The sequence below is a fragment of the Episyrphus balteatus genome, chromosome 2 (assembly GCF_945859705.1).
Source record: "Episyrphus balteatus chromosome 2, idEpiBalt1.1, whole genome shotgun sequence".
NCBI lineage: Eukaryota > Metazoa > Arthropoda > Insecta > Diptera > Syrphidae > Episyrphus > Episyrphus balteatus.
In genome coordinates this window covers 99995153-100012495 of record NC_079135.1, presented here as the reverse complement: position 1 = coordinate 100012495, position 17343 = coordinate 99995153, and the positions used below count along the sequence as shown (strand labels likewise).

Genomic DNA, 17343 nt, shown 5'->3' with positions numbered 1-17343 from the left:
ACTTCCATTACCCAAAAATCCATTTTTTTTTTATGTAACAACCTAAAATAAATTTTATACCATCTGAAAGCCTATTATTTCAAAATACTCATATCACCCATGTCTGCACGACGTCTACAAAAAGAGGTAGAATTTTTTGAACCCATTCAGTTTTCATCAAAAAAAGCAAAAATATCATTCTTTTTTATCTTCTCACGCCATTTAATTAATTTTTTTCTTTAACAACCTATATTAAATTTTGTATCATAAGAAAGCTTATTATTTCACCTTTCATATGGCGCTTCAATCATGTTTCTACTATGCCTACAAAAAAAGTTAAAGCCAACCATGTCGAAATTTCAAACTGAGAATACGGTACTTCCCACACTGGTGGGAGGTATTTCTGAAGTTTATTAATTTAACATTGTGTAGCTTGTAGTAAATGTACCGTTATGTGTGATATATCAAATGAAAGGTAATATAATAAGCATGCTCAATAAAGTTTAGTTAAATGTGTATCTGTTCTAGGTCAAAAGAAAAATCGTGTTGAAAAATAGAACATTTTTTTTACCGTTATCTCAAAATTCTGAATACAAAATTGATTCAAATTTTGCACAGATATAGTCTGTCTGTCTATCATCTATCTACGAGTACAGTATAAATTTCATTTATTTATCTGTTGAAGAAAAAAATATAAAAATAAAAAAAACGGTTAAATACGGTCAAAAAACTTGGGACAAAAAAACTTGTTTTTCTCATTTTTCAGTCAAAAGTCATTTTAAAATACCAATTTGCGCATACATGCAAACGGTTATAGACTAAATGTTTTATAAGTTTGAGATTTTTTTAACACTAAGAAAAATTAAAAAAATAAAAACTCGCCGAAAAATACCCCAAAAAAAGTAGATGTTTTTCAAAAATTCATATTTCGAAACGCAGAGACTTAAAAAAAAATCTGTATCAGTCCCCTAATATTTTTTAAAATTATATTTCGAATGGCATTTTTTAAATTGTCAAAAAAATGTCCCCTACTTATAATAACTACTTTGTCAAAGGTCTACCTTATGTTTTAGTTCTGAAATTTTTTAGAATTTTTTCAATACTATTGTCAGCCTTACAATAAATTTATCTATCGATAAGTACAAAATTCATGTTTCTACAATATTGCATTTAGAAAATAGCCACTTTTTTGAAATTTTTTTTTTCACCTGACGGAATTTAAATGACGGAATTTTAAAAAAACATTCATCTTTCAAAAAAGCTATAGAAGATTTTTGTATCCCTAATAGTTTGTTTTTAATTTTGAATTGAAATTTTTGCCGCACTGCTAAAAATTTCAAGTGGAACGGGAAAAAATGGCGTTACTTTTTCGTTGTGGCTGCCATGGTTCATCGATTCATAAGACGTTATCACGACAAAAACCCAATTGTCAACTAGTTTTATCGAAAAATCTTTAATCTTTATATTTTTTTTATAACATGTTAACTTAAAACTATAATTATAACTAAAATAATTAAATAAATTAATTAAAAACTAAATTATCTTAAATAAAATGGAAAAGCTTTGGCACCAATGAAGAGCGTTATATCTAATGATTTCAATGAGCCATTTTATTTTTCGGATATACAACCGACACACTTCCTACTCTCCGCTCGTCATACACGGGAACAGGTATATCATTTTTAATACCTATCGTCGTTAAAGCAGAAAACTGTCCTGCTGAGCCTTCTTCAAGCTCATGACCAACTCGTTCCAAGTATTTTAAAGTTGCCTAGGAAATGAAAAAATTATATTAATAAATAAGAAAAAATTAATGTTATTTTTAAGCTAAACTTACATCATCAAAATTCTTCTCATAAGTAACCAACATTGGAGCCAATTGATGATGCAAACGTTTTGATTGTATCGCATCGTTGATATCCCAATTTAAGACTAGATATTTGAGAATTGCTTGAGCAACTGCTGTTGTTATCATTGATCCACCAGCAGCTCCAATTAACATTCGAGGATTACCGTTTTTGTCTAAAATAATTCCCGGGCACATAGAAGACAATGGACGTTTTCCTGGTTTAATGAAGTTGGAAGGTGATGCTGGTATATCGTAAGAGTTGACTGTACCAGGTGTTGAAAAATCATCCATTTCATCATTTATAATAATACCAGTCTGTTGTGAACGAACTTTGCCACCGAAACTGTTTGAAGAAATATCAAATTTTTAACAATAAAAAAAAATTGGTTGTCGGACGATAATTTTACGTGATAACGTCATAAGAAAAGAGGTTGTGTGCTTTTGTTAAAAAAAAATGATTTGAAAATGATCTTTTTGTCCACTTTCTTGTTAAAAAAATTGGAAGATAAAAAATCTTATAGTAAATTACCTAACCTAAAGATTAAGACCTTACATATTTATATCTGTATGTTTTGTAGAAAAACGAGATGACTTTTTGAATCCAATCATAATACCTATACAAGAAAAAGAGAACAAAAATTACCTTATTTTTTTATCTTTTCTCATTACATCAGTTTTTTTTATATGAAAAACTTACAAAAAAATTATACCATTTAAAAGCTTAATATTTCTTCTAAAGAATAAAACCATACTTAAATTTTTACAATGCGCAAAAGGTATAAAAATAATTTATTGAAAACAATCATTTAAAAAAAAAAATGTAAAAAAAAATCACTTTCATCCCCAAAAATCCATTTTTTTATATGACAACCTATTATAAATTTTATACCATCTGAAAGCATATTGTTTCAGCTCAAAATATTCACATCAACCATGTCTGTACGAGATCAACAAAAAGAGCTAGAATCTTATGAACCCAATCAATTTTCATCAAAAAAGTAAGAAAATCAATTTTTTTTTGACGTTATCATGTCAAAATTTCAAACTTTTATCAAAATTTCAACTTACTATCGGTTAACTGTGCTCGTTAGTGTAATAGCATTGCCCTCAAAATCTATCACAGCCATATTTGCTGTTCCATGATCATCATTGTTGGCAAATTCAGCTCCATAATACTGATAGCTTGTAAAAGTCTTATCATCCAATATTAATTTACGAATATCAGCTGCAAACTTTGGATCAATAATTTGATTGTAGATATCTTCAATACCTTCCTCGAAATGCATATCACCAAGTTTGGTTCGTTGACCGTAGGCATGTTTGCTAGCTTCAATAAATCGATGCCAGTAGAGTGTGTCATTTTTGTGGTCATATCCATCGACAATGTTTAATATCATTGCCAAAACGGAACCACTACTTGGTAAAGGTGTAGTGTAAAGAGTGTAGTCATTAGATATGTCAACTTTGACCGGTGGATCCCAGGTTACACTTCAAATAAAAAAAAAAAAACATATTTAAAAACCTTTAAGCCCTGAAAACAAAAAAAAATCTAATTTACTTGTATTTCCATAAGTCTTCTTCAGTCATAATTCCACCCAATTTTTTCATATCTTCAACTAGCTTTTTGCCAATTTCACCACCTTTATATATTGCATCAGCTCCTTTCTCCGCAATTATTTCAAGAGTTTCAGCTAATTTGGGACGTTTCATAATATCACCAGTATTCCAAACACCACCTGTTTTTGGATCTACAAACACTTCAGCCATTGAAGGTTCACTTATAATTCGCTGTTCGTGTTGTTTCATTGCATTGTGCAAGTAAATGGAGACAGTATGTCCATTTTTTGCAAGTTCAATTGTTGGTGGAAAAAGTTGTTTCCAAGGAAGCTTGCCATATTTTTGATGGAGATTCCAATAGCCTAGGAGTTCACCGGGAACAGCACCTGCAATAGCACCTAAAAACAAAACAAAACATTATTTTTTTAATTTGATTAAATAATAATAAATTTCTTCTTTTTCTTCTAATATACAGAAATTTCGTGTCAATTTGTCTTTTAATCGCACTCTTTCGAAACGGCTTAATTAATTAAAACTTAATTTTGTTTATAGACAGACAAAAACCCATCTAAAATTAAGCGGATTTCTGCGTGTTTTTTTCCAAAATGAGTTCCTTCTTAAATTAAGCGGAAATCCACTTAATTTAAGATGAAAATCTTCTTATTTTTATGATAAGAAGATTTTCCTCTTAAATTAAGTGGATTCCCGCTAAATTTGAGACGGAAGCCATCTTGGCAAAAAAAACATACAGAAATCCGCTTGATTGTAAATGCTTTTTTCTCCTTAAGTACAGGTAAAATAGTACATAAAATCAATAAATAAAAAAAAAATTGTTTCACTCAAGAAACTTGGCAAAAAGTTTGCTTTTGGGATAAGAACCAAGTACAAAAAAAGTCTATGAAAAAAAGTTGGGTGGAAGGGTGTTTTTTCGCGGACAAGAGGGAGGGGGTGAAGGTCAAAAATATACTGAAAAAAATTGTTTGTTGAATATCATCATATGACACATGTTTTCAAGGTATTTTTTGATGCTGAATATAATGACATAAAAATAAAGTCAATACGATTGCTCTAAGAAAAGTTATTTCCGATTTAAAACCAGGGTGCTTGTTTTTTGATCTCAACAGGTAAAATATAACCGAAACCCATGTGAAAAACATGCTACACTGACAAAATTTGGGATGAAGGTTTAAGATAAAACAGGGAGAAAGGATTCATAAAGTTTTTAAAAATATTTTGGGTGGAAGGGTGTTTTTTTTGATAGGTTAAGTTGTGTGTGAGAAAGGTATCATAACAGCTAACTTATATTTTATTAATTTTTAAAACTTGGTGAAATAGTTTTGGTTGGTATAAGAATTAAGAATCTATTAAAAGTAAAAAATTATTTTGAATGAAATTGTGTTTTTTTCAAGAAATGATGAAATTCGGAATTAGTACCACAAAAACTGGGAAAAATTGTTACACCAATGAAAATAGGTAAAATTGTTTCATTTATAACAGAAAGCAAGAACTCAAAAAGTCTATACAAATATTTTAGGTTAAAGGGTGTTTTTTTGGGAAATAGGGAAAAATCCGCGATAAGTCCGAAAAAATCAATGGTATAAATGGTACCCTTACGAAATTCATTAAATTATTTTATTATTTTCAACAATAGGTATATTAACAACTAAATATGTATATAACGTGTTGAAGCTATTAAACATCTTATTAAGTGAGTACACAAGCCTGGAGCAAAAAAAAAATAAGTAACTGTGTCACACCCGTTACATTGGAAATACCTTTGAGTGAAAGCGTGTCTTTTTTTTTTTTTTTTAGAAAATATGAAATTCAGAATTAGTAGGTACCAAAATTATGAAAAAAATGGTAGGTACACCAGTCAAAATTCGTAAAAATGTTTCAATTACCAAAAGCACCAAGAACCCCTTTATTCTTGTTTATTTAAAATTTGTAGTTAGGGTATTTTTTAAGAAATAAGGGAAATCCGGAAAGTCCTAAAAATCAATAGAATGAATGGCAATCTTACGAACTGTATTGGAATTACGAACAAAAATAAGTCCTTAAATTTTTTTTGTGTCAAAGGGTGTTTATAACAAAAACAAAAAAATAATAATAATAGAAATTTAGCAAATATGTAACATTTGAGATTCGAACCTAGAATCTAAAGTGTCTATAAGAATATCATGGTTAAAAGGATGTTTCTTGACTGTACAAAAATTTGATATTTGAATCGAAGAATAAAGATATTTTATAAAATAATTTTAGGTCAAAGGGTGTTTTTTTTTTTAAATGAGGGATTACATTTTTTAACAAGTTTCGAAAAACCAATGATTAGATTGGTAGGTCTATTTACTTAAATAGAGTAAGGTTGGTGAATATGGATCACCAGTCATATTTTTACTAAAAAAACCGACAAATTTAAGGTTTTACTAAAGATATTTATTAAATATTTATGAATAATTTACAACGCAAATAAAAATTCACTTTATAAAAAAAAAATCAAAAACGCTAAAACTTAAAAGTAGGGGGTAATTTGGACCACCAAGGTATTTCATCAAAAGAAAGTGGGAAAACTAACTTAATGTTAATTAAACTTCCACTATCGAGGTTTTCAATATTAGCCGTGTTTTTTTGGTACTCAGTATTTTACTAAGTAAACATATAATGCTGTAAACAACAACAAACGACTACTTTTATTTATTATTAATAATCCTCTACTGTTGAAGAGTCAAAAATGTATAAGTTTAGTAACAAATTTTTTCTGTAAACCAACAAATTAAAAACTTTTGTTTATCCTTAGTTGTTTTCCATGCAAAATTTTACTGAGCTAAGTACTGAGCTACCAATAAAACATGTCTATTGTATAATCTTATGAAAGTAGTTTTTGCTTTTAAAAAGCCACAACATTTTGACCTAACCATCTCAATGTATATCGCTTTTTTCATAGAATCCGGATCCCAAGTTCCCAAGTCTTCCGTATTGGATATTTTCTTTTGTTTTTAAACTCATTGCGTGAATTAAAATAGAAAATATGGTTTTTAATATAACTGCAGTAATATGAACAAATATAATCCATAAATCCCATAACATAATCCAAAAAGCCCATGGTGGTCCATATTTCCCTCAGTACAATGTTTAAAAATAAAATTATTTAAAAAGGAAACGGTATTGCTTAGAATAACTGTCTTACTGTGAAATTAAAGTAACGTATTTTCGTGTATAATTTTTCTTTGGCTAGTGAAACTATATGTAAGCTGAGAGTGTTTACGCATAAATGAAAACGTTTGTCACCTTGATTACATTTGTGTGTGTGGGGAAAATCTGGTGGTCCATATTAGACACATGGTCCATATGTATACGCCACCCTTACTCTATAAACGTTTAGTGTGGGAACAAACCAAAAATAAAAGGAATCTTAGGGTGAAAGTGAGTTTTTAACCATGATAATCTTATAGACACTTTAGAGGTTCTAGATTCCATTCTCAATTGTGAATTTTATTTTTTTTACAAATCCCAAACTTCTCTATTAACATTGACATAATGCACGTCAAAATTTTTTTTTTTATTATTATTTTCCTTCATTTATATTTTTTTATCTTGCTTAAATTTAATGACTGGCGTCGTATTTGCCAAAAATACAAACACAATTTAGGCAGGTTCATATAATTTTTTCAGTGTCTTATCTTCATTATAAAATTATATTTTAATCTTAGTCTTTAATCAAGCAAAAACCTATTGTGAAATCATTAAGTTGTAATTTTTTTTTTTATAAGGGGAATTTAAATAACCAGTTATATTTAATCATTTATGCAGGTAAACTTTAGATTATATTTAATATGATTATCTTTAATATGATTATCTTTATGATGTAGATTTTTATAAAAGATTAAATAATAACACACGAGGAAATGACAAACAGAAATATAGTTCATTGTGTACTTATGGGACAATTCATAAATTGTTAAAACTTTTTGAATTGATCTTTATCCATTTAGCTAAATTAGTGGAATTTTATTCCAACTAATTCAGGTTTTAGAAAAAATGTGTTTAAATTTAATCATGGTTTTCGAAATGAAATGGTTTAATATTTAAGCTATTCTTAGAATGATATCAATCTCAAAAAAAATTAAGCCGGTATTTCCCCATGAATTGCCGTATCATTTATTAATGTTTATATTTTTATTTTCACTTTTCTTATTGCGCATTAATCTATATACTATTAAAATTCGAATATAATTTGGGTTAATTGATAAATTAGTTAAGATTATGATTTTATGATCGGAAATAAAATTTGATATTTTATATCACTTAATATCGACGAGTAGCTTGGCGAATTTTTATGATTGAAATTTCTTTGTTTTGCACTAAAAAAAAATTTGATTACATAAATAATAAATAAATAAAAACATACAAAAATAATTGAACTCTAGACACCATTCAGACATAAAATTGCTATAATAAAGAAGGCGATTAAAAAGGGTTCCGTGGAAAATTTCAAAGTCCGCAATTATAAAATTTTATTTTATGTTTGTTTTGACTGTTTTGGTATGGAATTTTTTTTAAAGAAACATCATTCTAATAGGAAATTCAATTCTCTACAAAAAATTTTAAACGCAATATATCAAAATGTTGCATTTTTTACGAGATATATTGAAAAAAAAAAAAACAAAAAGGGGGCTTTTGCACCCCTATCTTCAATTTCCACCCTCTCATTTATTAGCGGTTTTATCTTCTTTTATAACCATATAATCATAACATAATCAATTGCCTATTATAATAATTTATCGGTTCATACAGAGTACAAAAAAAATTAATTTTTTAATTTACCGCGAAAAAAAATGTTCGAACGTTCCCCCAAATGTTTCAGATCTCTTCAAAACGATTGAATGGATCTAGATATACATAGTATCAATTTAAATAATTTATTATTATATTAGGGCAATAAATAATCTTTAAAAAAGTCAAATATATGAGTTTTTTTCGTTATGCAAAGACCAGAAAAAAAAAATCCGCTTATGCAGGCTAGAAATAACTAGGTCATAAGTGATCTTTTTAAATTTTTTTTGGGTTTTACCGCATACACTTTTTTTAAAGATCCCCTGAAGAAGATGGCAATCAGCATCGAAACGTTGGGAAATTAAGGAAATTGTTGCTTTATTAGAAAACCATTGTGGCCAAAACAGTCGATAAGAAAAAATTCGAGTTTCTCAAACATCTCTTATAAGTAAACACTTGGTCAAATAACTCATCACATGAAAATTTTGATTGCAAACGAAAAATGTTTGCATTCGAAAAAAATGTTATTGCAATTAAAACATTTTCTGCATTGAAAAAAAAATTGAATACAAAATTTGTGCAATACATATTTTTGACAGTATTCGTTGAATTTCTTACAATTTTGATTATTAAACTATAATATTGAAGCTAATGTTATTGCAAGCAGTCAAAAATTGTAAGAAATTTCACGAGTAAACATTGGAAACAATGAAAATATTGTTTGTACCGTTATTCGGTACCTGCCATAGAACGTTTTTTTTTTATTTATGAATTTCTCGTTAAGTTACAAACCAGATTTCGACCAAAATTTTTATACAGAAACGTTAAAACAATCAATATTTCAAAATTAATTTTTGATGAATAATTTTTTTTTGAAAACGGGTTGATTAATTTTATTGAAATTTCGTTTTTATGTGTTGATTAATATTTTTTTAAAAATGACATACCAACTTTTTTTTGAAAAATGTTAGAAAATTTTTTTATACATAAATAAATTAATGTTTTCAAAAACGGCTCTAACGATTTTCGAAATTTTTTTTCTCAATGATCAAATAGCATACTTGGTTTTGTGAAAAAGATCATTTAAAACGCTGTTTAATTAATTATAAAAACAGATTTAATTTTTTTTTAAACTACTCATGAAATTCCTTAGAAATATAAAATTTTCCCTGATTTTATATATATATTTTTTAAACGGACAGCAAATGATTACAAAAAAAGATTTTTACCATTCTGATTTTTTATCTGCAGCCGATTCCGAACAGTTTAAGTGAGATGCACTTATTCATGATTATGATACTCTTTTAGCGTACTAAACTTTGCGCTACGGGGTACTTACTTCCTAATTTTTTAGAAATCCTAATATTATCAAAACAAAATCATACATAAGTTACCTACTTTGGTAAATAAATCTATTATTAACTTTGATTCACATTTTACACACTAGACGCCTGGTTGTGACAAAAAAACAATAAAATAAATAGTAAATTTTTTAAATTCACTCTTGAAAAAAATTCATTCAAGGAAATATGTATACGTAAACGTGTCTAAGAAATTCTAAAAATGATAATACTGATAAGGTTTTAAATATATATTAATTTTTTATAATATGTACCTACTGAATGTGCTGTCTATTGACTCTATAACAATCAAATTTTCTTGTTGGGAATAAAAGAGACACATACTTTATCTTTCATCAAATTTTATAACAACTTTCTTTATACATATGTACATATTTACGTGTTATAAACATAAATAGAAACAGTAAGGAGAAGTAATGCCTTCATGAAAAAAAAATCTGAATATTAGAGAAAATCAAACGGAAGAACTCGTTTTTTACTTAATCTATGGAAACATTGTAAATTTAAAGTTTCTGATAAGCTAGGTAGTTGCCGAAAAATTCCCTTCATTTATTGATAACTTTTGACTTTAACCATTAGAAACTTACTTTTCATTAAAATTAAAAAGCTCATCTACACTGAAATTAATTTTATAGCTAAATAAGGAACCGACCATCGTCTGAAAAGTATATTTAATTATTATAGTTGAAGCACTAGCCATTGTGTCATCTATAATAAAATTTATATTCTAAACAACATCAAGTGCGAGCGACCTCATCGTCTGTCTTCTGTGTCGATTTAATTTTCTGTGACGTTAAATTTCATGAATTTCAATTCAGAATAAAATCGCAGAATGAAACCTGTTGAATAAAGTCATTGATCTAATCTTATCATTTAAGCAAAGTGTCATTGTTTGATTAACAAACGCAGTAAATTTTATTTAAGATAAACAAGTACACCTACATTAATACGAGTTTGAACTTTGAATAACTTGTTTTTATTTTTTTATTAAAAAAAAAAACAAATTATAAATAAAATTATAAAAATTATAATGGCTAGACTCCAAGATTTTTGAAATCCATAAATATATTATCTTAGTGAACACTCAATAAACATAAATTGTATTCAAAGACAGAAAAAAAAATTCAATGGCAGATTCAGTTTTTCAATAGGAGAAAAATAGTACGCATACACCGTAGTGACCCACCGAATAAACTTTTTACTTTTGCTTCATTTTTTGTTTTTAAAATTTTTGAAACTTATTAATTTGTCAATTTAGCTCATACCTGTTATAGTTTTATTAATAAACATGCCCTCCGTTGAAGCTAAAGGCGCCGACTCTCGTGCATTTAGTGTTTCAATTGATCCTGTTGTTTTATTATAAATTACAGCAAAAAATCCACCACCTAGTCCCATACTATGTGGCAACATTATTCCTTCACAGAGTAGTGTTGCGATAGCAGCATCAACTGCTGAACCACCATCATCTAGCATGGAACTGAATTATTTGAAAATTAATAAAAAAAAAAATGAGATATTTAGCAGAATATTAAAGTAAACTAAATTGAAATAAAAACTACCTTCCAATTGCAGCACATCCTTTTCCATTAGACACAACAGCTGCTTTTGGAATTGCAACGCTAGAACTCGAGGAGCCTTTTAAGCCAAAAACTAATCCCAGAACTATACCAACAACAACAATGGCAATTATAACTGCCCATATCACAAGTTTTTTATTGAATTTTATACTGTAAAAAAAGAAAGAAATGAAGAAAAAAATTAGAAAGAAAAACTTGTTTTTATACGAAATTTTAAAAAAAAAAATTTTTTTTAATGAATTTAAGAGGGTTTTATTAAGAAAAAAAAAAAATAATAGTAAAATATTTTGTTTAGCTAAAATGTTTGTTGTTTTATCTTAATTAAACTGAACGCCATGTTTGTTCATTAATGTTATTGTTTTGAATACAATAAATTAATTCAATAGACAGTAAAAAAAAATACTTTTATTTAACTTCTATACCAGATTCTGTTACTAATTTTTTATGCAATCATTGGTTGCAGATACATTGAAGTTCTTTAATAAAAGACTCATTTTCTATATTCAAAATCCAATTAATGGATTCAAACAAGTCGTATAAAAATAACTAGTTTAGGCTGAATACATAAGAGGTCTGGTCCTTATAAAAGTTAAGTTAAAAATAAATAAATTGCACGACTGGGGTCGCACGTACTTGCTCTTATGGTTTTAAAAAAAAAAATATTTTGTATACATATACCTATAAAAATTGTCTACCATTTAAAAAAAAAAGTTGGTATGCCATTTTGAAGAAATAAATAATTTACACATAAAAACGGAATTTCAAAATTTTTTACCAACCCGTTTCCAAAAAATTGATTTTTCAAAAAAAAATTTTGAAATATTTTTTAAAAATTCCAAAATGTGTTTTTTGAAAAATAAATAACGATAGTTTAAACGTTTTTGTACAAAAATTTTGGTCGAAATATGTTTTGTCGTTTACGAGAAATTCATAAATAAAAAAAACCATTCTATGACAGGTACCGTTAATAACGGTTCAAAAAATATTTTTTTTTATTTCCAAAGGAAGCTTTTATGTGCTACACTACACACAAAATTTTTAGTCAAAATCGTTAGAGCCGTTTTTGAAAAAAATTAACTTTTCTATTTCCGTTATATGAAAGGTACCGTTAGTTTTGGTCCTAAAAAAAAATTTCAATCTGTCCTCTAGGGAGTCACCCAAAACTGTTAACTTCCAAGTTTGAAAGAAATCGCTCCATTAGTTTAGGTGGTAGCTCGAGGTACACACAGACAGACAGACAGACAGACAGACAGACAGACAGACAGACAGACAGACAGACAGACAGACAGACAGACAGACAGACAGACAGACAGACAGACAGACAGACAGACAGACAGACAGACAGACAGACAGACAGACAGACAGACAGACAGACAGACAGACAGACAGACAGACAGACAGACAGACAGACAGACAGACAGACAGACAGACAGACAGACAGACAGACAGACAGACAGACAGACAGACAGACAGACAGACAGACAGACAGACAGACAGACAGACAGACAGACAGACAGACAGACAGACAGACAGACAGACAGACAGACAGACAGACAGACAGACAGACAGACAGACAGACAGACAGACAGACAGACAGACAGACAGACAGACAGACAGACAGACAGACAGACAGACAGACAGACAGACAGACAGACAGACAGACAGACAGACAGACAGACAGACAGACAGACAGAATTGCCGGACCCACTTTTTTGGCATTCTCCATCATCGTAATGTCATGTAAAATTGTTATCTCGAGTTCGATTTTTTTTACGAATCCTAAACTTGTAAAAACTACAAATCAGTGCACAGAAAAACAAAAAAAATTAATGGGTCGTACGAACTTGGTCTTCGAGTTCAAGTTGTTTAAATTTTTAAACCCTTTTATATAGACATTTAGTAAAAGTATATTAAACAAATTTCTTCTGCAAAAGAAAAAAAAAATTATATTTTTTTTTAAATAACGCTTTTCAAAAAAAAAAAAAAACATTTTCATTAAAAAATAGACATTGTTTAAAAATAACACATGATTTTTTTTTAAACAAAGTAAAAAACTAAACCTCCAAAATTGGCAGGTATTTTTGGACCCAAAAAAATGAATTCTTTGTTTTGCTTTAGCTCAAACTGTACAAAGATAAATCAAGAATAAAACATCACCATTATGTAAATTTATTTACCTAGCGACTTGATGCTAAGTAGGAAAGTTTACGGTTCGTAAAAAAATCGAACTCGAGATGACATGACTTTACGATAATGGAGAATTCGAAAAAAAGTGGGCCCCGCAATTCTGTCTATCTGTACCTAACTTGAACAATCTCATGTGAGATTTTCTAGAGGCGAAATGAAGATTTTATTTATTAAACAAAATTATAGGCCATATACAGTGGACGTTCAGTATAATGAATGATATAATCTTCGATTTTATTCACTATATCGAGAGCGTTTGCTATATCGATCGACTTTTCATTTTAAAAAATCCAATAATTGATTGGTAAATTTATTTATAAAAATTAACGACTTTGTCCCACTTTAAGTTGAGAACTAAAGTAAACATGTCAATAACTTCTTATCAAACTATAACGACGCAATGAAAGAAAGTTATTAAGAGATGTTAATGTTAATATAAAAACCGTTCGTTACATCGAAATTCGCTATATCGGGTATTCGACGTCCACTGTATCTGCTTGTTTTTCTCAAAAACTGATCAACATTTTGTTAAAAAAAAAAATCATGTCAAATTAAGTCCCACTTTTTATATTTTTTGGAATTTTGCAAATGTTTCTTGGAACTTTATTTACGGTACCTACTTGGCATAACCGTTTTCTTGAATCCTGACTTTCTCGTAAACTACGAAACGGATTTTAACGAAAATGTTTGCATAAAACCGTTTTAGTTACCTTAATATTAAAATTTTGAAAAATTTTTAAAAATTAATTTTTGCATTTAAAAAAAAATTCCAATTTGTTTTTTGAAAACGGATCAATGAATTGTTTTGAAACTTTGTTTTCATGTGTTGAATAATATTTTCTTTTTATACCAATTTTTTTTTTTTTAATATTTTTATATGTTTAATACAAAATCTTTTTCAAATGATCGGTCTAAAATGTTTTTGTTTTACAAGTGATTTCATGGCATACTTCATTCAGGGGTCAAAATTTCTTAAAAAGATGTTTTTCCTATTTTAAAAACAAATTGTATACTATTGCAAAGAACATATAAGGCGCTCAGAACTGAAACGGCCTAACCCACATTTTCAAAAAAATCAAACTGAGTACACAGATCGAACCGCAATAAAACAATTTATAATATAAAAATACATTCCCATTAAATATATATTAAATAGAGTTAAAATAAGAGCCGGAATAAAAAAAATATCAGACCTTAGCCCAAAAGTATAGCAACACTCCTAACTAAAAAAAATTACAAACGAAGAATTAAATAATATTTTTTTATAACTTTTTCAAGCCAACAAACCCCGAAATATGATTTTCTTTAAACTCGTTTCTCTCAAAACGAAATTTTTGGGGTTAGGCCGTTTTGATTAATTATATTGATTAAATTTCTTATAAAATTAAATTAAAAACATTATTTTTTCAATTTTTAAAAAGCTTTATTTTATGCTGCATTATCGTGCATTTCATTTATTTATTTCAACGTTTTCAGCCATTCCCAAAGAATGTTACAACAAAAATTTGAAACAAAAACGGGCATAAGCAACTGATTTTTTTTCAACAAAACGGGATATAATAACATTTTCTTAACGAAAGGAGATTAAAATTATATATTGTTTACACACCGTTATAAAATAGGTTGTAAAAGTCTGATTATTGTTTGAGTTAGATCTTAAAGACAAATTGCCATAAAATACTCAAGAAAATTATTTGTAATCTTTTAAAAAGGAAATTTAATATCTTATATCAGTTTTTTTTTTTTTAATTTTCTGAAAAAATTTTACAGTTGTTTTTATTGTTTTAAACCAAATAAATTAAATTACCAAAATTAAAAAAAAAAAGAATAATGTTCCGTTTTCCAAAAATTAATTTTTCAAACAAATTTTTCACCAAAAATTTATTCTTCTGTTTCAAAAAATCCTTTAGGAGAACATAAAAATTAATACGGTTCTATGGGATGCCATTGATAATATGGTTAAAAAAAAATAGTTAAAGATAATCCTTCTCCAAAAACGTACACTGCTTTTTTTCTTTTAAATCGTTAAAGCCGTTTTCGAAAAATTTTAAAACCTTAAAAGTTTCTTAACAAGACATTAAAAAAAAAAAACAAAAAATCCAACCATTACAATTTCATGCAAATCATCTGTTAAAACTGAGGAAAAAACTTCCACGACTTCGCACGAAACCAATACTTGACCTAAAGGTAAGTAAAAAATGATATTTATAGTCAATCGTACTCCATCGTCTACCACTTAATTGACTCTTTAAACCATATAATACGATAAAACTTTGTTTATTATTATTATTATTATCATAAACATTTTATAACCTTGTAAACCTACAAAATATGATGATTTGTAAGTTTTTAATATATGCCACTATCACTTATCTATTAATAAATTAACGACATGCAATTTAGTAGAGACCATGTGTACTTATAGGTACATTAAAACTGCAATTCTTTTCACTAATATTTTTTTAGAAAATTTAAAAATTATTAATTTAAAACAAAAAAGATAAATTTGTTTGATCACAACATTGTCAAAAAATTGACCTAATTTAGAGATGACTTCAATAACTTCATTTTAAATCGAGGTTTAATTTACATTTTCGCTTTCACAAAAAATGTAAAAAAAAAAAAATATTCAAATAAAAACATTTAAGATAAAAATACACAATTTTGTGTATTTAAATTGGCTTAACAATTTAATGCATTTTTTCACATAAAAAAGATTAAAAATAAAAAAACTTTCTTATGACAAAAATTAAACAACTTTTTAAATTGTTATGAACACGTTATTTGCATTAATCCTATAAACAAGCTACCTACGCTACAACAACTATTTAAGAACAACGTTTTTCAAGGCCAATCGCATTATTTACGTACACAGAGGTTGTTCGCATAGTGTTAAACAGAAACTAAAAAATCACCGGCAGTAATTACACACTGTTCATCAAAAATACAACAAAATAAAAAATTAAGTAAATATTCAAAAAAAAAAAAAAAAAAAAAATGTTTAATTAAGTGTTAAATTTGTTCGACAATCGATAATTTGTTTATACAGCTTAAACGTGACGGAATTCTGAGTTTAAGCTAAACAAACACAAAACAGCAAACTTACAACATTTTTAAAAGTTATTGGTAACAACTCTCGCAAAGTAGAACTGAAGTAACGAACTAGATTAAATCAAGAAGAAAGCAACTTTAGTTGCGCGGCATAAAGCAACCGTTTCGTCGCGAAAACCAAGATCGACTGAAAGCGAGTAACTTTGCTAACAGGTCTACAAGATACGACCTATCTACACCGAACCGAACCGATTCCACAGACCGACAGTATCGATCTAACTTTTTATGGTTCAGCTAACCGCGGTACGACTAGACTTATACGTATAATACAAGTATGTTTATTTGTTTTCTGTCTTTACAATTTTATTTGAGTATAATGACTTTGGGCCAAATGGTTTAGCAAGAATTCTTCAATGCAATGTGTGCGAACAAAAAACGTGTTAACAATTAGAGTTACGCAAGCGTCATGCTTCAGAATGGTTCATTGTTATTGTTGTACTATGATAAGAAAACAAGCTGAACTTTTTTTTAAATAAAAAAAAAAACGTCACTTCTACTTGATGAATGATAAGAAATTTAAGTGGTAGAAAAGACAGACATTGAAGATAGTATTTACAAAATATAAAAAGGTTTCATTTCTTCGGATTTTCTTATAGTCAATTGACGGAAGAGACTTTAATCTTTTTTAAGTTGACTATTAAAACTTATAGTTTGATATTGAAAAGTTAGTAGGTACCTATCATTCATAAAACTTAATATCAGTTCAAACACTTCATAGTTAGAACAGGTATGAACTAGTTTTGATTAATTGTTAAAATCGTTTGGCTTAAATAGAAATGATAATAATTGTTATTATACATGAGATATAGGTTTGACAAATAAAGTTAATGAGTGACATTTTACACAGAAATTATAGCTAGACCTTGTTTAGTCATTCATTTCATATTTTTAAATATTTTATTTATATATGTACCTACATTAGGGCGTTCATTAAGGGTTTTCCGAGAATTAA

The 17343-nt window shown here is 27.9% G+C and overlaps 1 protein-coding gene across 1 annotated transcript; it reads right to left on the bottom strand.

Moving 5' to 3' along the window:
- Nucleotides 1-1413: 1413 nt before the first annotated feature.
- LOC129910660 (glutathione hydrolase 1 proenzyme-like) lies at nucleotides 1414-16615 on the bottom strand. The gene is made up of 7 exons (XM_055988120.1): nucleotides 16387-16615; nucleotides 11076-11243; nucleotides 10782-10993; nucleotides 3387-3783; nucleotides 2897-3316; nucleotides 1817-2171; nucleotides 1414-1750 (listed from the first exon to the last, which is right to left on the bottom strand). Exons 1-7 carry the CDS (start codon nucleotides 16389-16391, stop codon nucleotides 1577-1579), a joined length of 1731 nt encoding a protein of 576 aa, XP_055844095.1. The 5' UTR covers nucleotides 16392-16615; the 3' UTR covers nucleotides 1414-1576.
- Nucleotides 16616-17343: the final 728 nt, after the last annotated feature.

What these genes read in the sequence shown, in the direction of transcription:
- LOC129910660 (XM_055988120.1), bottom strand. An exon ending in GAAGACTTATGGAAATACAA is followed by an intron (nt 3,317 to 3,386) that starts GTAAATTAGATT and finishes TTTTATTTGAAG; the next exon opens with TGTAACCTGGGATCCACCGG. An exon ending in ATGAGAAGAATTTTGATGAT is followed by an intron (nt 1,751 to 1,816) that starts GTAAGTTTAGCT and finishes TTCATTTCCTAG; the next exon opens with GCAACTTTAAAATACTTGGA.